This window comes from Triturus cristatus, chromosome 11 (genome assembly GCF_964204655.1).
Source record: "Triturus cristatus chromosome 11, aTriCri1.1, whole genome shotgun sequence".
NCBI classification, from domain to species: Eukaryota; Metazoa; Chordata; class Amphibia; order Caudata; family Salamandridae; genus Triturus; species Triturus cristatus.
Window position 1 is genome coordinate 1,153,307,921 of NC_140594.1, and position 20,341 is coordinate 1,153,328,261.

General features: G+C 44.1%; 1 protein-coding gene across 2 annotated transcripts in view; it reads right to left on the reverse strand.

Moving 5' to 3' along the window:
- The window catches only part of LOC146788621 (uncharacterized), an 83,623-nt gene that overhangs the window by 35,858 nt on the left and 27,424 nt on the right, over positions 1 to 20,341 (reverse strand). For both annotated transcript variants that reach the window (XM_085635789.1, XM_085635788.1), the window contains exon 3: positions 14,539 to 14,649. In XM_085635789.1, the coding sequence (XP_085491915.1) occupies positions 14,539 to 14,649 (111 nt within the window). The remainder of the gene's footprint in view (positions 1 to 14,538; positions 14,650 to 20,341) is intronic.

The window sequence follows — 20,341 nt, forward strand, 5'->3', positions numbered from 1 at the left end:
TGGCAGGCCTTATCAATCCTGAAGGCAGGGTGCTTGGTTTTGTGTGAGAGGGTGCCCAGGCATGAGCTGAGCCCCTCTGCAGCCTTCGGAATCTCTTCTCCAGGGCTGTCTGTGATGCAGCCTGACCATATACTCTTAAGTGCATTATAACCCAACGGTAAATGCTAACTTTGGACTGGCTGCACGGAAACATGTCGTGTTTGGTTTCAAACACCTTGGAATCATACCACCACACCAGTAACTGGTGTGGGAGTATTATCCCACCGTTCTAGAGGGAGAGCATGACAACACCGGTATACCTGGTACCAACTTTGAAGAGCCCTGGCATCACAAAATGGAGGCTGCAGACACGAGTCTGTCCTCCTGCTGCTGACCGAAACTCCGGCAGGGGAGGCCTGGACAATAGGTTTCCTGTCACAGGGAGGTGTCACCACCTCCCAGACAGGCTTTAGTGTATTGGGGCTGGGTGGATGCACTCAGAGTGCTTTGAAGTCCTGCACTGGGGGCACATTTGGTGTCTCTGTGCATAGCCCAGCTCAAACCAATACAGGGGCTACCAGCCCATGCTCTGGCGCGAAACTAGACAAAGGAAATGGGTGTCGCCACCCCTCTTTCCAAACCCTTCCATAGGTGGGTCCCCCGAGTTAGTCCAACCCCTTCCTTGGGTATAAAGTAGGAACCCCTGGCAACAGGACTTTAGAAATTCCTGGACAAAACTCTGCAACTGAATCCTGGACCTTCGACGATCTGTTCAATGCCAGATGACTGAAGAATCTCCCTTGGAGTAAAGGATTTACCCCCCCCTGCTTGGCAGGCACCAAAGAAGCATCTGACTGGTCTGCATCTCCGAAGCTCCCGCCGTACGCCGAAGACTTTGCAACACCAGAGGTGGATTTCCAGACTTCCTAGAGGCCGACCGAGTCCCCAGCAAAGCTGGGACCCGCAGCTCTTGTGCGTAATGTGGAACCGGAACCCCTGGACACCGTGCACATTTGCAAGTGCATCAGCTTCTCGACGTCCCCCGAGGCTGTGCATTGGGTTACTTGTAGCCCAGATCCCGAGCAGATAATCTACAGAAGATTGTCTGACCCATGGGCCGCCATTTTGTGATTCCTCTTGAGGTTCCTTCGCGATCCCTGGTCCGTCGACTGGTGGGTCCCTGTGAAGGTAACTGACTTTCTTTGGGCTTCCCTGGTTGCTCCAGATGTGCACTCACTCACTCCTTGCTGGTGAAGTCCCTTGGACCTTGCTGGTCCGCACCAAAGCATCTTTCTCCTTTCTGCGTGGGTTGCTGTTGCCAAGGTTTGTTGTGTCCAATCCGGGGACAGATGTTGCAGCACTCGACATCCTTCGTGGGACAGCTCGAATCCAGCTCCTGGTCGTCCTCGACGCCTCCTGGTCCTCGTGGCTGAAGAGTCAAGCTTCACCTTCTTCACCTAAAACACCAGACATCAGTGGGCATTCGTCTATCGTGCCCCTGGTCACTGACACACTGAAAAACACACATTCACTGGATGATGTCATCAGTGATGTCATCAGTGATGTCATTTGAGATGTCATCAGTGATGTCACTGACCATGTCATGAGTGATGTAATATGTGACGTCATCAGCAGTGCATTGCGGGCGCGCGAGTTATAGTTAGCTTAACTAACTATAACGGGGGAATTTCAATGGTTTTTTACGAGTAAAATGTCCAGCTAACTATAACGTGTGTGAAACCTTTGGTTTTTTCATTGAATTTCTAAGGTTTTTTAAATGCTAATTCCTAACTATAACATGTGTGAAACCTATGGTTTTTTCAGTGAATTTGTACGGTTTTTTAAATGCTAAGTTATGTATTTGTTTTTTGTTTTTTTCATATTTTTTTTAAAAATTTTCTATCCTTTTTTTAAGACTGTGGTTAAATTTTTAAAATTCTATAATATGTTTTTTAAAAAAAATTTTATAATACAAAAAGGTAAAATTTATTAGCAATACATTTTTTCCTTTTTTTTATTTATTTTTTAGTACGCGTACCGTAAGCTTACCGTACGCGTACCCCGTGATTTTTTTTAAAATCCATAAATGTTTTCTTTGTACTTTTCTGTCCTTCTTTGACCCCCTCACAAATGTAAGGGGGTCTGTAACTCTCCTCCTTGCCCCCTTTTCTTGTTTTCACTCTTTTTTTTCTGAGTGAAACACACAAAATGGCGGCCGCCGCTTCCTGGTTTCGGCCGATTCGAATGTTTACTAAGATCTAACAGCCAATCAGAATCGCGCTCGCGCACGCCACCGTACGCGTACGGTAAGCTTACGGTAAGCTGGCTCAGATATATATATTGATTTAAATGCTATTTTCTCAGGACCTACTGAACAGATTTACACCAAACCTACAAAAGGCACTTCCTTGACCTAGGGACTACCTCTCTGCCAAATTTCTAGTAATTCTGTTCAGCCGTTCGGGCTGTAGCCCTGTCTAAAGGTCCTATGGAAAAATGCATGGGAAAAACGCGTTTTGGGACCCCCCTTTTTTCTCAGCCCCCGCTTGACGAATCCCCCCCGAGACTTTCAGGGTAGGAGCGGAGCGGAGCGCCCCACCTATTTTGAGAAATTCGCGAGGATTCGTCGACCGGCGCCAAAGTTATTCAAAATATAATGTTGCGGATTTCCTATGGAAAAGGGTTCCTAACTATAACTACCTACTGGCGACCGCCAGTAGGTAATTATATATATATATATTACCTACTGGCGGTCGCCAGTAGGTAGTTATAGTTAGGACCACGTTTCCATAGGAAATCCGCAACATTCTATTTTGAATAACTTTGGCGCCGGTCGACGAATCCTCGCGAATTTTTCAAAATAGGTGGGGCGCTACGCTCCGCTCCTACCCTGAAAGTCTCGGGGGGATTCGTCAAGCGGGGGCTGAGATAAAAGGGGGGTCCCAAAACGCGTTTTTCCCATGCATTTTTCCATAGGACCTTTAGACACAGCTACAGCCCGAACGGCTGAACAGAATTACTTGAAATTTGGCAGAGAGGTAGTCCTCAGGTCAAGGAAGTGCCTTTTGTAGGTTTGGTGTAAATCTGTTCAGTAGATTCAGAGAAAATAGCCTTTAAATCAATATATATATCTGAGCCAGCTTACGGTGCGCTTACGGTGCGCTTACCGTACGCGTACGGTGGCGTGCGCGAGCGCGATTTTGACTGGCTGTTAGATCTTAGTAAACATTCGAATCGGTCTAAACCAGGAAGCGGCGGCCGCCATTTTCTCTCTCGCTCTCTGAGTTGGGCAGCAAAAAGATGCCAAAAAATGTCTAAAGAGGCAGTTTCTTGAGATCCTAACCACCCAGCATTGATATAGGGGTCCCCAAACAACCCCCAAGCCCAAATAATTATTATTTTTTTTCCGGAAAATCGCCGATTACGCTTACCGTACGCGTACGGTAAAATTTGCAAAAAAAAAAAAATTATCCACACCCTCCCCACCCCGTGTGCAAATGGTGCCCGAAGTGCACCATTTGTGCATGGCTTATTACCTTTAAGAAATAAACAAAGAATAAATTTCACAAAGATGCGCATAATATGTCCCCCATGTGCGCACGGTGCGCGAAGCGCATCGTGCGTACATGGCCCATCCCGCATAACGTGGGCACGCGGTGCGCGCAGCGCACCGCGTGACCACCGTGCGTGCACGGCACTAACTGCGTAAAGTGGGTGCGCGAAGCGCACCGCGTGCTCACTGTGCGCGCACGGTGCGCGAAGCGCACCGTGCGCGCACGGAACGAACTGCGTTAACTGGGCGCGCACGCCACGAATGGTGTAAAGTAACTTAGCATTTAAAAAACCGTACAAATTCACTGAAAAAACCATAGGTTTCACACACGTTATAGTTAGGAATTAGCATTTAAAAAACCTTGCAAATTCACTGAAAAAACCATAGGTTTCACACATGTTATAGTTAGCTGGACATTTCACTCGTAAAAAACCAATGAAATTCCCCCGTTAAAGTTAGTGCAGGCAACTATAACTCACGCGACCGCAATCTTCTGCTGATGACATATGTGTCTTTATGAAAAAAAAATATTTGTAATATATGTATAGCTAAAATTTAATGGAAGAAGACATGGGCAAATAAGTGTCTAAATACAGTATTAGCATCAGCAGAGGATTGCGGTCGCGTGAGTTATAGTTGCCTGCACTAACTATAACGGGGGAATTTCATTGGTTTTTTACGAGTGAAATGTCCAGCTAACTATAACATGTGTGAAACCTATGGTTTTTTCAGTGAATATAATATATATATATATATATATACTGAAAAAACCATAGGTTTCAGGCACGTTATAGTTAGAAATTAGCATTTAAAAAACGTTAGTAATTCACTGAAAAAACAATATGTTTTTGGGAAAGTTATAGTTAGTTGGACATTTCACTCATACAAAACCAGAGAAATTCCCCCGTTATAGTTAGTTCAGCTAACTATAACTCGCGCCCCCGCAATGCACTGCTGATGACGTCACATATTACATCACTCATGACATGGTCAGTGATATCACTATGTTTTTTTCACTGAATATATATATATATATATATATATATATATATATATATATATATATATTTTCACTGAAAAAACCATAGGTTTCACACATGTTATAGTTAGCTGGACATTTTACTGATAAAAAACCAATGAAATTCCCCCGTTATAGTTACTGTAGGCAACTATAACTCACGCGACCGCAATCCTCTGCTGATGCTAATACTGTATTTAGACACTTATTTGCCCATATCTTCTTCCATTAAATTTTAGCTATACATATATTACAAATATTTTTTTTTCATAAAGACACATATGTCATCAGCAGAGGATTACGGTCGCGTGAGTTATAGTTGCCTACAGTAACTATAACGGGGGAATTTCATTGGTTTTTTATCAGTAAAATGTCCAGCTAACTATAACATGTGTGAAACCTATGGTTTTTTCAGTGAATTAGCAAGGTTTTTTAAATGCTATTTCCTAACTATAACGTGTGTGAAACCTATGGTTTTTTCAGTGAATTTGTACGGTTTTTTAAATGCTAAGTTACTTTACGCCATTTGTGGCGTGCGCGCCCACTTAACGCAGTTCGTTCCGTGCACGGTTTTTATCAACTTTAATAAGCCCTGTACATTTGGTGGCCTTCGGCCACCAAAAGCACAGGGGGTGAGGTCAATGTGGATAGTGTTTTTTTTATTTCGATTTTATAATTTCATGTTGCCAAAATTACGTTTTTTTTTCTCTATTAATAAGCCCTGCACATTTGGTGGCCTGCGGCCACCAAAAGCACAGGGGGTGGGGTAAGTGTGGATAGTGTTTTTTTTATTTTTATATTTTTACCGTAAGCGTACGGTAAGCGTACGGTAAGCGTACGGTAAGCGTACCCCGCGAAATTGCCGAAAAAAAAATAAAACCGTTTTTGCTCTTGGGGGATGTTTGGGGACTCCCTCAACATGACTATGTGGGAGGGAGTTGTCAAAACAGCCCCGTAACATGTTTTTGGCCATCATGTTTGATTAACAACACTCAGTGCGAGAGACAAAATGGCGGACGCCGCTTCCTGGTTTCGGCCGATTCGAATGTTTACTAAGATCTAAGAGCCAATCAGAATCGCGCTCGCGCACGCCACCGTAAGCTTACGGTAAGCGTACGGTAAGCGTACGGTAAGCGTACCGTAAGCGGGCTCAGATATATATATTGATTTAAAGGCTATTTTCTCAGAATCTACTGAACAGATTTACACCAAACCTACAAAAGGCACTTCCTTGACCTAGGGACTACCTCTCTGCCAAATTTCTAGTAATTCTGTTCAGCCGTTCGGGCTGTAGCTCGTTCTAAAGGTCCTATGGAAAAATGCATGGGAAAAACGCGTTTTGGGACCCCCCTTTTATCTCAGCCCCCGCTTGACGAATCCCCCCGAGACTTTCAGGGTAGGAGCGGAGCGTAGCGTAGCGCCCCACCTATTTTGAGAAATTCGCGAGGATTCGTCGACCGGCGCCAAAGTTATTCAAAATAGAATGTTGAGGTTTTCCTATGGAAACGTGGTCCTAACTATAACTACCTACTGGCGACCGCCAGTAGGTAATATATATACACACATATATACACTGAAAAAACCATAGGTTTCACACATGTTATAGTTAGCTGTACATTTCACTCGTAAAAAACCAATGAAATTCCCCCGTTATAGTTAGTGCAGGCAACTATAACTCACGCGACCGCAATCCTCTGCTGATGATGTCAAATATTACATCACTGATGACATATGTGTCTTTATGAAAAATAAATATTTGTAATATATGTATAGCTAAAGATACAGTATTAGCATCAACAGAGGATTGCGGTCGCGTGAGTTATAGTTGCCTGCACTAACTATAACGGGGGAATTTCATTGGTTTTTTACGAGTGAAATGTACAGCTAACTATAACATGTGTGAAACCTATGGTTTTTTCAGTGAATTTGCAAGGTTTTTTAAATGCTAATTCCTAACTATAACGTGTGTGAAACCTATGGTTTTTTCAGTGAATTTGTACGGTTTTTTTAAATGCAAATTTTTTTTTGAGATTTTTTGTAAACCTCTGTATAAAATAATATATGTACTATATCCTGCATTATGGAAAGGTTTTTTTTTTTTTTAATGCATTTTTTTCCGTGCGCGTACGGTAAGCTGACGCTACGCGCTCCGTACGTGATAAGTACGGTGCGCGTACGTAATAGGATATGCGTACGGTAAGCTGACGCTACGCACGTCATAAGTACAGCACGCTTACGTGATACGTACGTGACGTACGCGTACACGCGGAAGCAACGTCGCGGTTACGCAGGGGCGTGTAATACGCATGCGCGAGTGCATCTTACGTGCGCGCTCCGTAAGCGTCACGTTTGCACATGCGTACTTGTTTACGAGCGCGTACCGTAAGCTTACGGAGCGCGCACGGTAGGTCATGTGATCCACAAAGAACACTTTTCATTGGTTGAAATTACTTTCAGTTCCAGAAACTTCCCACACCACACCCATTCCCCTCATTACTGCTTGTGATTCTCTAGGAGAAGGAGCTGAATTGTCTTTGGGATACAATGGCAGAACAGCAGACCTCTTCTGAGAGTGAGGCTAGCAGCACCACCATCATCCAGAGAAGGAGGAAACAGAAGAATTCTTTTGTATGGGAGTATTTTACTTTTCCAGAGGGGGAGAAAAAGGTCAATGCTCCATTGGTCACTTGCACACTTTGTGACCGTGTTTTATCAAGAGGAAATCCAAGGAAAAAGTATTCCTTTGGAAATCACTCTATGATGAGACACCTTAGGGATAAACATCCCAGGACCTTTGCTCGACATACTGGAGAAAACTCTTCAGTAAGTCACCAGAGCCCAGCCTCAGAAGCTCAGCCGAGTACATCATCGGCAGCTCAGCTGAGCCCTTCCTCTGAGGTGGGAGCATCACCTTCTTCTGCTCCTCTGGATGTTAACCCTCGATTTGGGAGGGTTGTAATGAGGTGTATAACGTGTTCTGGTCTTATTGTTTTTGGGGAGACCAGTGTTCCCTTTATTAACAATAAGATAGACCAGCACGTTTGTAGACGCTCATAATATTCCCATTCTTTCTTTCCTCCATCCCTCTATGAACCCAACGGCTCTTTTAAGAGCCAACCTTACCTCACAATTTTTTTTTTTTTTAAGCTTTCCTTTTTGAAAAAATTGCTTTGCCGTGCGCGCACGGTACGCGTAATTACGCGAATTTCGCGGTATTTCTCAGTTTACGCCGTGCGCGTACGCTGCGCGCATTCGGCGATTTTTTTTAAAAAAAATTTAAATCAATTTTTTGCCCTTGGGGGTCCTTCTGAGACCCCCTGACAAAGGCTAGGGGGTCAGGAACTGTCCAGCCTGCCCCCTTTTCACGTTATCGACCTTTGTTTTTCACCCCCTCAGACTGCGAGAGACAAAATGGCGGCCGACACTTCCTGATTTCGACCGATTCGAATGTTTACTTTGATCTAACAACCAATCACAATCGCGCACGGCACCGTGCGCGTACGGTAAGATTACCGTAAGCGCACGGAGCGCGCCCACAGATATATATATTGATTTAAATGCTATTTTCTCAGGAAATACTGAACAGATTTACACAAGACCTGCAAAAGGCACATCCCTGACCTGAGGGCTACCTCTCTGCCAAATTTCACATAATTCTGTTCAGCCGTTTGGGCTGTAGCTCGGACTAAAGGTCCTATGGAAAAATGCATGGGGAAAACGCGTTTTGGGACCCCCCTTTTTGGTCAGCCCCCGCTTGACGAATCACCCCGAAACTTTCAGGGTAGGAGCGGAGCGTAGCGCCCCATTAGTTTTGAAAAATTCGCGAGGATTCGTCAACCGACGCCAAAGTTATTCCAAATAGAATGTTGCGGATTTCCTATGGAAACACGGTCCTAACTATAACTATCTACTGGCGACCGCCAGTAGAAATATATATATATATATATATATATATATATATATATATATATATATTACCTACTGGCGGTCGCCAGTAGGTAGTTATAGTTAGGATCACGTTTCCATAGGAAAACCTCAACATTCTATTTTGAATAACTTTGGCGCCGGTCGACGAATCCTCGCGAATTTCTCAAAATAGGTGGGGCGCTACGCTCCGCTCCTACCCTGAAAGTCTCGGGGGGATTCGTCAAGCGGGGGCTGAGATAAAAGGGGGGTCCCAAAACGCGTTTTTCCCATGCATTTTTCCATAGGACCTTTAGAACGAGCTACAGCCCGAACGGCTGAACAGAATTACTAGAAATTTGGCAGAGAGGTAGTCCCTAGGTCAAGGAAGTGCCTTTTGTAGGTTTGGTGTAAATCTGTTCAGTAGATTCTGAGAAAATAGCCTTTAAATCAATATATATATCTGAGCCCGCTTACGGTACGCTTACCGTACGCTTACGGTAAGCGTACGGTGGCGTGCGCGAGCGCGATTCTGATTGGCTCTTAGATCTTAGTAAACATTCGAATCGGCAGAAACCAGGAAGCGGCGTCCGCCATTTTGTCTACCGCACTGAGTGTTATGTATCAAACATGATGGCCAAAAACATGTTATGGGGATGTTTTGACAACTCCCTCTCACATAGTCATGTTGAGGGAGTCCCCAAACATCCCCCAAGAGCAAAAACGGCATTATTTTTTTTTTCGGCAATTTTGCGGGGTACGCTTACCGTACGCTTACCGTAAGCGTACGGTAAAAAAATAAAAATAAAAAAAACACTATCCACACTTTCTCCACCCCTTGTGCAAATGGTGGCCGAAGGCCACCATTTGTGCATGGCTTATCAGAGCACAGAAATTTCCCAAAAAATTTCAACAGATTACCTATCACAAGGAAGCGCATAATATGTCCTCCATGTGCGCACGGTGCGCGAAGCGCATCGTGCGTACATGGCCCATCTAGCGTAACGTGGGCACGGCACTAACTGCGTAAATTGGGTGCGCGGTGCGCGAAGCGCACCGCGTGCTCACTGTGCGCGCACGGTGCGCGAAGCGCACCGTGCGCGCACGGAACGAACTGCGTTAAGTGGGCGCGCACGCCACGAATGGCGTAAAGTCACTTAGCATTTAAAAAAACGTACAAATTCACTGAAAAAACCATAGGTTTCACACACGTTATAGTTAGGAATTAGCATTTAAAAAACCTTGCAAATTCACTGAAAAAACCATAGGTTTCACACATGTTATAGTTAGCGGAAATTTTACTGATAAAAAACCAATGAAATTGCCCCGTTATAGTTAGTGCTGGCAACTATAACTCACGCGACCGCAATCTTCTGCTGATGACATATGTGTCTTTATGAAAAAAAAATATTTGTAATATATGTATAGCTAAAAATGTATGGAAGAAGACATGGGCAAATAAGTGTCTAAATACAGTATTAGCATCAGCAGAGGATTGCGGTCGCGTGAGTTATAGTTGCCAGCACTAACTATAACGGGGCAATTTCATTGGTTTTTTATCAGTAAAATTTCCGATAACTATAACATGTGTGAAACCTATGGTTTTTTCAGTGAATTTGCAAGGTTTTTTAAATGCTAATTCCTAACTATAACGTGTGTGAAACCTATGGTTTTTTCAGTGAATATATATATATATACATACATACATACATACACACACACACACACACACATAATGTACCTGGTGTGGTTGTCCTTTCATTTGATCATTCAAGAGATTATAGACTGGTAAAACAAGCTGCTTTACATTCCTTCAAGACTTAGCCTGAAGGCTGCTCTCCATAGCTACCAGTAGGATAGCTTTCAGTAAAGGTTGTCTTTAACCTATCATCAATAAGGGGTTGTTTCGACTGGTGCAAGGTGCCCACTATAACTAGTGGCCAGCATATACTAGGCCAACTTCTCACAGCCTCAACCAATTCGAGGGCACCATGTTGGAAGGTGATCAGGACGCACTTTTGGAATGTGTGGCGGCTCTTAAGGGAACCAAATACACATCATCTGGAGGAAAAAAAAAAAAAAAATACCCCTCGACGATGGAGAAACCCGCAGTCATTTCAATAAATTTGGGGTATCAACTTGACGGTTTCTGAATCTGAACTCTTTTGTACTCTCCATACGCCCCTGCTGACCTGGAAAAAATGTACCACACAGAGTATACTCAGGCTTTCAAGGCAAACGTAATCTCACTCCTGACATCTTAACTAGAGTTCAGTTTTATAGACCGAAGCAAGATATTTTCCAAGCATCACCCAAACAAGGAGTTCAGTATAAAGGGGACAGCCTCCAGATAGATCAGGACATCTCAGCATAAACCCAGATTAAGCGAATGGAGCTCAAACGAGTGACAGACTTGCTGAGGCGCGCAGTTATAGATTTCAAGAGTAAAGAGCCCTATCATTGGAGGGTTCCACTAAGCCTACTGTTTACGATAAAGGGCAACGTTGTACTGCATTCACCCCAAAGGAAGTTAAGATTTTTTCCAACTTAGACGCAATACCAACCCTTCCTCTCCGCAACTTGGTACTCCAACTTGAAAGATATTTAAAGACTGGAAAACTCGCCAAATGAGCACTGTGTGAACTCCTCACTCAAGAGAAACGGAGTACTTGGCTGACAACGACTGATTCACTCACCATTTCACTTGCTCCATTTGTTGGCTATTGATAACCTGATAAGAACTCATTGTCGCCAATCCCCTAAACCCCCCGCCCACTTCAATTTCCGAGGTATGTACGTCCTGGCTGAGGATCCCTACTTGAGCTGCCACGACTCATGGATGTTTGACAGAAAATGTTCTGGTTGTCTTTTCGCTTTGGTTTCTTACCGGATAGGACTTGTTTTTAATTCCTTCTATTACAAGGTAAGGAATTTTAGGGTCTGACCTCTTATGAAAAGGTAAACATTGTTCGGGATGGGTGGAGTCCTTCCTCCAATAGACTTACCTTCGGGTGAAGGTCGATGCTCAGGCTTTATGTGCAGTCATACCCTTTACAGTTGCACTCCCCGAGTAAAACCAAAACTAAAGGAGTCACTATCTTATTTCGTAAAGGACTCCTTTTTCACAAGGATTCTACTTATCGTAACAACGAGGGGCATCTGCTCATTGTGAGACCCCACCTAGAAGGCCATGCTTCTTAATATGTATGGGCGCCCAGACAAAAAGGCAAGGTTCTATATGAAGACGTTGCAGATTTAACCTCTGCGCAATTATTGATAAGCAGGGAGTTCAATATAGTCCTCGATTCACATCGTGATGGCAAACACTCCCAAGGAGAAACCTATGGAGCTAAATGAGTTGCTCTAGAAGGTATTTGGGACCTACAATCAATTGACATTTGGAGGTCGACCACCAGACTGATTGGGAATGCACATTCTTTCTAATGTGCACTGACCTGCGTCCACATTGTAATTTTAAATTTTTTTTGCAGAGTTTTATATAGCGCAAACTTGACCCGAATACAAATCGGGTATCAGAGCGCTTTACATAGCATCAGTTACTTTTACATGAGGACACACATTCGTTTTTTTTTTTTAGGCATGGGGAGATTACGTGATTTGCCCAGAATCACAGGATGTTGAGCGTCATTACCGAGACTCGAACCCAGTTCCCCAGGTCCGAGGTCGAGCACCCTAGTCGTTAGGCCAACTCCTCTGCCCAACATTAGACTTTTTTACTTTATTTTTTTACAAAACAAAGTGACATACATGATTTCATAGATGGTCCGATCGATACCCAGGTCCCCCCCCTACTATACCCCAGTTACAGTAATATGGGCTTTGCCTCCCCTTACCATCCCCCGACGCAGCACCACTGGCATATGAATGAGATAGCCTTTCAATGAGATAGCCTTTCGAGACCCCACAGTCGGACATGTCATCAAAGATGACTTTGTTCTCGATACAATGTTGATCCATGAGATCTCCCACAATCCTTGCGAGCAGGTGGGAGGCTGCTAAAGCAATGATACGGGCAAACTCAACTCCCATACCTCAGGCCTTTTCTTTTTTTTTAAAGTGCAAAGCATCCCACAAACCTGAGCTGAAGGCTCATATTTCTGAAGCCAAGGTGGAACACGAGCAGTTTGGTTCCCCGAAATCATTCTAGACACTACTGAAAGCCAGGGGGGAACTTGGGAAAATACTCATGGGGAAACTGCTCGCTGTATGCTATATACCATACAATCGCTTTATGAGAAGGGTGACAAGGCGGGTAGAATTTTATCTTACAAACTCATTTGCCTCCAACTCCAAAATAAGATCCATTCTACAGTTCTCTCCCCAGGGATAATCTTTCTTCTACACATTACGCCGTCGGGATTGGGGAGGGGGGGTGGGGGGGGGGGGGGGGGAGGGCTTCTATGATTATTACCAGGCTCTTGATAAACAGAACCCCCTTTGGCTGTGAAACAAGATGATTATCTGCAGAATATGCCTTTCCCGTCTCTTTCACCGGATGTACTATGTTCGATTTTCCCCACAGGAGGTACAGACAACCATTAAATCTTTCCAGAATAATAAGGCCCAGGCGAGTTTTCTAATTCATTTTACAAAATCTCACATTGGCTGTCACCCTGACAAGGTTTTCATTTTTTTCCTCGAAGTGGGCCTGATCATTGATTCACATTGGAGGTCCAAGTACGGAGAAACTTCCACCAGGCCAGACGGGCCTACTTTTTTGAGGTTTAAGTAGGAAAGCCGAAGTTGACCTGCAAAAGAATTGGGAGCACACGAGTCAATTCTTTCTCAAAAGGGAACAGACCTGAGGTGTAAAATGCTTGGTGCATAAAGAACAGGACCCTTTGCCTATGCTTTACCATAGGCAGCCAATGGGACTTTGGAGAACCATAGCCCCATGGTCTTTGCACCTCGGACCCGTCAACATCTGCGCAGCTTCAGACACTGAAATGTAGATTGGCCCAAGTAGATGCATTTAGGGGACTCCAATAAAACTAAGCCCGCTACCCAGCCTACTCTGTCATGTATTCCACCACCAGGTCTACTTAGAGTAACCAGAGGTGGAACTGGTCAACCATGACCACTGTCGAGATTTATATTTCAGTCAATTATTATTGGGACACTGACAAATTTCAGTCTTCCCTCCACAAGTCACCCTGATGAGATTCCGAATTCAGAGGACCCCGTATTCCTACCAGGGAGCAGGCTCAAAGTGGCATTTCAAAAGGGAGGCATACATCCTCTCTACCCCTTCCCCATGCATCACCACTTGCACAAGACACTTGGGAAGGCACAGTAAGATCCCTAGCGTATAATATATATCTATATACACACACACACACAAACACACACACCCGTTCTCTTTATTAGAAGTTCAAACAAATTTAGCAATATCAATTATTGTACTGTGTAGCCAATATTAATGAGGTTTCTTTTAGAATGGTTCAGTATTAATAGGAGGAAGTTTCAATACAACCTGTAAATTCTCCTCAGATAAGCCTCCTTATGATACACAACAAGTGCACCGAATCCTTTAGATACAAAAGTCTCCTTTATGGTAGTTAATAAAGAGTATCATGGGTAGCTGCCTTAGTTTTAGAGGAGTACAACAACTGCATTTACTGGCACATAAGTAAATTCCAACATCAGATACTTAAACCCCCACAAAAAAGCAGCAGCTCAGCTATGGACATGCCTCTTTTTATTAGTATAGATGTTTGATAAAAGACATGAATTGATGAACTGATTACAAGAGTGTATACCGCTGAGATGAAAAATCTTTGAGCCAAATCACTGCTGAAGCAGGTGCGACTTCCATTCTCATTACATGAAGGCAAGTGTGCTGATAAACAAATGATGCATGAGATGGATGGATTAACATGTGTATTAAAATATAAGCCAGATTTCCTGCTCAGATAGGCATTCCTCTCATATACTCATTATTGTAAAGCAAATGCACATGTATGTACCTAAAGTATGTTGGTGCATGTGTCTATTAACAAACATAATAATGTATGGGGGGGAACAGTTTCAAGTCCTTATCCCGGTCAGGTTTCTCATCACTCACCTGGGGATGGATTAGTACTGTGACTTCCCTCAGAGTCTTGCTGGTGCGTTGAATACAGCTCTTCCTTTCCCTTAGCTCTTAGCGAGAAGACCGAGATGGCAATTAGCGGGCCTGTTTTAAAATGAGAGTGTATATTTTAAAAGGAGATTCTTTATAAAATGGCCTGCATTAGCAGAAATATTACTGCAGTGAAACTTGTCGAATGAAACCCCAACCTTAAATCAGTTCTAAGAAAAATCTGAATAATCCAAAATACAATCAGTCATGCCCAACATTGAGAAAAATCAATCTGATGATTCGCATGCCATTAATGAGGTGTACATAGGAAACTAAAAGCACATAGTATGTGAAAAGATGCACTTAAAACACACCATATACAGAAATATACACAGCACACCACACACAAGTGTGGATGTTGATGACAAAATAAGCACATTTCACAAAGATATCTGGAAATCTAAAGTCACATGCCTAAATATTTAAAATTATTAGGAGTTTACTAAACTTTCCAAGTGTATGCTTGGAAATGCTTTAAGATAAACAAACAAAGAGCATCCCGCAAGTGTAAATATTTTCGGTGCAATACTGTGTACAGGGAAATGCAGTCCCCATCATATTTGTGTAATAACTTTTTTCATCTCTTTCTCTGTAACAAGAAAATATTTTTCATTGTGGTGAAATCTCTTTCCCAGTTATAGATTTTCACCATGCAATCCGATTTACTCCTGCCCTAGACTGCTTCAGGTTTCTGGCCTAACTTCTGGGAAGTTATGTGAATTCACAGAAGTTGTAAATCTGTGCCAACACAAGAGTAACTATGAAGGTGTAAACTGACCTATGACAACAGGCACAGTAACTACAATACATGCAGACAGATGTAGGGAACACGGTGTACAACACCGAAAGATGCGCTATGAACACAAGAGGTAAAATAAATACAGAGATAAATGCAACAAATAAAAGCGTATAAAAGATCAACATAGACCTATAGAACATATTCGCAAGAGCATTCTTGAGTATAGGAAATATTACTCCAGTAGGGCTCACAAAGTCACAAATCTCCAGTCAGAAATATCCACACACAGAAGTATACATTTGTGGCATAAATGTGGGAGACACAATGTGACGTGGCTGCAAATAGAGGAATTATATTACTAAAAGAGTAGGGGTTAGGGAAACGTAAGGAGGGGTTTAAGAAAAAGTATTTAAATATTGAAACACTCACAAAAGAGTAAGAGAACTGGCAATCACAAAAATTAAACCGAAAATAAGAACAGTTCAACTAACAAAATGGGCTCAAATCTACTCCAGCAAGGCACTACAAATGGCCAATCACTGGTAAAGATTAAACAATTGATGGCCGGAATGCTGGACAATGCAAACATTCACCCCAGTCACAAGGATCTGGGTTTAATCCATCATTCTTTTGCTCACCACCCCAGTTTGGACCCAGCCATATGCAAATCAGTCTTGACCCTGTTCCTTGTGGAACAGTCCAGCCCGAACTGCCCAGCCAGGTCCTCCCTGGACCAGAAACAAGCATCCTGGGACTGGTTTCAGAGCATCACCCTTCTTAAACCAGGCTAGCTTGAATCCAGTGGTGTAGTGAGCACGGGACCCACGTCTTGGCATACCCTTCCCACTTAGGGCAAAATATGCAAAAGAAACAATTGGTACTGCAACACTCATAGAAAGTAAAAAAGCCAAGGAATAACACAAACATAACATACATAAACATTAGAGAGATACATTTTCACTGAAAAAACAAAAAGGTTACAGGGACATTAAAGTTAGGCTCAGATTTCACTCATCCAAAACCAGTGAAATTCAGCAGTTATATTTAGCTAAGCTAACTATAACTTGTGTCCCCGCAATAAACTGCTTATGACCGCACATATTACATCATTCATGACATGGTCAGTGACATCACTGATGACATCTCAAATGACATCATCCAGTGACGGAAGGTTTTAAAAACGTTTGGGTGTTAAATATATATACACCAAGGTGTATTGGTGAATCAGTGGGTGAATGAGTGCCTGTATGGACGAGTCAGTGGGTGCATGACTTACTGTATAAGTGAGTAAATAGGTGTCTCAGTGAATGTATGGGTGAGTGACTGGGTGATTGAATGTTCTATCAGTTGGTGCCTAAGTGGCTGTATGGATGTGTGAGTGGGTACATGAGTAGCTGTTTGGGTGACTGATTGGCTGACTGAGTACATGTAGGAGTGTCTGGGTGGGTTAGTGAGTGTGTGACTGCCTGTATCAATGGATGAGTTGGGTGGGTGAGTCATTGGCTGTGTGGGTGGGTGTGTGTGGGAGGGGCTGTGTGGGTGAGTGAGTCGGTGTGTCAGGGGTATGTGGGTGAGTAACTGGGTATGTGAAGTCAGTATAGGTGAGTGATGGGGTATACAAGTGACTATGTGTGAGGGTGTGCTTGTGTCAGTGACTGTATAGGAGAGTAAGTATGTGTTAGTATATGTATGAGTAAGTGGCTGTGTGTAACTACATGGGTGAGTAAGTGGCTGTGATGGACTGTATGGGCGAGTAGGTGTGTGAGTAGCTCTGTGGGAGACTGACTCAGTGTGCGAGTGGTTGTATGAGTGGATAAGTCAGTGGCTGTATTAGTGCGTGAGTGGCTGTATGGGTGAATGAGTGGATGTGTGTAGATCTATGAATCAGTGCGTGGGTGTGCAATTACTGGTATGGGTCTGTGAATGTGTTTGTGAATGGTCGAGTGGGTGTATGAAAGGCTCTATGGCGTGTGAGTGGATGCATCAGAGATTCAGTGGATGTCATCAGTGACGTAATTTGAGATGTCAGTGATCATGTCATGAGTGATATAATACGTGAAGTCATAAGCAGTGCATTGTGGTGGCACGAAATACAGTTTGCTCAGCTAACTATAACTGCTGAATTTCACTGGTTTTGTATGAGTGAAATCTGAGCCTAACTAGAATGTCCCTGTAACCTTTATTGTAAAAAAAATAGAACTTCGCTGAAAAAAACAAACGAATATGCCCATCGGAATGCACTGTGGGGGTGGGGTTGAACGTAGGGCCTGGCCTGGCATTGTGCTAATCCCACCCAAGCTTGTAGCCCTGCCACCAACTGTCCATGTCAATGACCCTGCTCCCTCGGTACAGCTGTTTGTAGCTGTACTGCCACTGCCCTAAACAGTTTGCTGCCCCATTCACCTCCTCCCTACTCTCTGTTGTCCGGGCCCATGCACCAGCCTCTTACTCCTGCACTGCATGGGCAGATGTGCTGCCACTGCCTTCCATTTAGCTCGATGTCCGAGCCCACTTCGCCTGCCCTCCTATCCCCAATTCTATGCAGCATCATTGTCCTCCTGCCTAGCCTCTGTGCTTAGTTTGCTGCACCTACTTTCCTGCCCCCCGATGTCTGTGTGCATGCCCCTGCTCCCTCCTTTCTACCCACCATATTCCATAGACCTGCCACCCTCATATCTACTCTGAGTGTTCTGTGTAGCTGCCACTGCCCCTCCCATCTGCCTAACATGGTCAGAAGGCTGCTGCCTGTCCCTGCCACCTCCAACCTGCCTGTCCAAGTTGCATGCCCCAATTCCCTCCCACCTGTCCTCCATGGTCTATTTTGCTGCCACTCCCTTCTGCCCAGCATACTGTGCTGTAATTGCTGTTCTTGTCTGCCATGCACGGCCTGTTGTGAAGTCTCTTCCCCTGCCCTCTTGTCTGTGTCCAGCCCCTACCCCTCCTTCTGCCCTCCATCGTCTTTTGTGCATGCCCCTGCCCCCTCCCTCTTGCCCACCATGGCTGCTGTGCTGCCACTAACCCTCCCGCTTGCCATGCATGGTCTTCTGTGCTGCCACAGCCCCCCCCCCCCCCCACCTGCCCTGTGTGGTCAACATGCTTCCGCTGACCCTCTCCCACCTTCCCTCAGTTGTCTGAGTGTATGCCATTATAGTCTCACCGTTGCCCTCAATGGTGTGTTGTGTTTCCAGTGCCCATCCCACCGGCCCTCTATGGTCTGCTTGCTGCTCCTGTCCTGCGCCCTGCACTCAGTTTTCCATGTGCAGACCCCTATCCCCTGCCTTGTTTTGTCCGCTTTAGTTTCCCTGTCCTCTTCCGCCTGTCCTTCATGGTCCGTTATGCTGGAACTGTCCCTCCTGTCTGTTCGCTATGGTCAGCTTGCTGACCTTGCTTCTTTCCCCTCTGCTCTATGTTGTTCATGCGCATGGCCCTGTTCCCTCCCTATTGCTTTTCATGGTGCGTTTGCTGCACTGCCGTTCGCTTGCCCTGTGTGAAGTATTGTGCTGCTGCGACCCCCGACTCTTGCCCTGTAAATCAGTTTGGTGCCCCGGTGCATCCCTCTCCTGCCCTCTTATCCGAGTCAGTGTCCCTACCCCATCCCTCCTGCCCTCCGTGATCCAAAGTACCAAACTTGCAAATACTTTGAACTTGGTAAGAGGAAGACTGAGGGGGAAAAACTGGGGAGTTGATTTTCCCGATTGACTTACATTGAAAAAAGGAGAGGAGAGAAGATTTTAGGCAGGAGACAAACTAAAGGCCTTTTGGGCTAAAAAAAAAAAATATCAGGAGTCTCCTGCCTCAATCGGGTTTGTTGGCATGTATAGTTGAACTGCCACTGTTCCTTCCTTCTGCCCTCAATGGTCTTGTATATTGCGATAGCCTCTCTTGCTTGTACAGCATGGTTAGTTTGTTGCCCCGGCCCACCTTTTCCCTGCTCTCCATGGTCCGTTGTGCTGCCACTGCCACTCCCGCCTGCCCAGCGTGGCCAACTTGTTGCCTCTGCATCTTCCTCCATGAGATGGTCTTATTCCTATAGAAATTATGGTTAATGCTCCAACCTACTAAAATAAGGATATATCTTCCGAGTTCTAAAATAGCAACTAAGCATTTTAAAATAATTTTCTATCTTCATGTTTTTTCACTTGATTATATATTACACTTAAGGGAGGCGATGTGGCGTTACAGCCAGAGCTGCAAACTTTGCAACTGAGGAACCAGTTTCAAGTTTCATCGCCAGCTCGACATCCTGCGATTCTGGGTAAATCACGTAATCTCCCCATGCCTAAAACCAAAATGAATGTGTCCTTGCGTAATGTAGCTGGTGCTCATGAAAAACTGCACAAAAAATAATAATTAAGTGTTTTGCACACTTCTGTCATTGGACTGCATTTGGTTGATATTTGTGCTATATTGGGCTCTTTTCTCCGGTGGCCATCTTGCGAGACTTATTATGAAACACCTCTTAATGTCATAATTTACTGCAGTATTCTCAGTAGAAAATGATTTCAGTTTTCTACTTCGATTCCATCAAGATGATGTTTATGTGAGCCACGCCATTGGCATAAATTCAGAATGTTAGCACTCTAGTTGCTCATTAGAACATTGTAGTTAAACTGCTATTCACCAGGGAGTTAACTGGCAGTCTGCTGCTGGGGTTGGTTGAAAGTGCATGCTTCAGTCTGCATGTCAGAATGTTTTAATGAAATAGAGGAGGACGATATTTGAGAACTGACTTAAAATGTGTCCTAAGTTTTCTTTCTACATCCCTAACTATAATTTCTATGACAAACTGTTCCTTTTTAAATTAAATGTTTTGAGTTTTACCAGTTTGATTCAATCAACATGACTTCAGGTATGCCATACGTTTGTCATAAGTAGGACTGTTAGCGCTCTAGTTGTTCTTTAGAACACTCTGGGAGGCTGCAGCCTAAAACAAGGGAATCAACTGGCAGACTTCATTTTCATATGGCTGAGAAAGATAGTGTGAATTTACAGAAAATATGCTCTCAT